The 261-nt window shown below is 67.4% G+C and overlaps 1 protein-coding gene across 1 annotated transcript; it reads left to right on the top strand.

Annotated features, from left to right (window-relative positions):
* Positions 1-4: 4 nt before the first annotated feature.
* LOC107125512 (astrotactin-1-like) lies at positions 5-251 on the top strand (the record flags this gene model as incomplete). Its single annotated transcript, XM_015428932.1, has 1 exon — positions 5-251. A coding segment is annotated over one exon (247 nt), but the record flags the coding sequence as incomplete, so codon positions are not given.
* Between the last annotated feature and the right edge of the window lie 10 nt (positions 252-261).

Raw genomic sequence — 261 nt, 5'->3', positions numbered from 1 at the left:
GGCCGCCGCGGCCGCCGGGGCCGCCTCCGGGCCGGCCGAAGCGGAGGGGGACCCTTCCAAGGAGATGGAATGCAAGCTGAAGAGCATCACGGTGTCGGCGCTGCCTTTCCTGCGGGAGAACGACCTGAGCATCATGCACAGCCCCTCGGCCTCCGAGCCCAAGCTCCTCTTCTCGGTGCGCAACGACTTCCCCGGCGAGATGGTGGTGGTCGACGACCTGGAGAACACCGAGCTGCCCTACTTCGTGCTGGGTGAGTCCAA

This window comes from Gekko japonicus, unplaced genomic scaffold, assembly GCF_001447785.1.
Source record: "Gekko japonicus isolate JY-2015 unplaced genomic scaffold, Gekko_japonicus_V1.1 scaffold149476, whole genome shotgun sequence".
NCBI lineage: Eukaryota > Metazoa > Chordata > Lepidosauria > Squamata > Gekkonidae > Gekko > Gekko japonicus.
The sequence above is the reverse complement of the archived record's forward strand: the minus strand, read 5'-3'. Positions and strand labels throughout refer to the sequence as shown.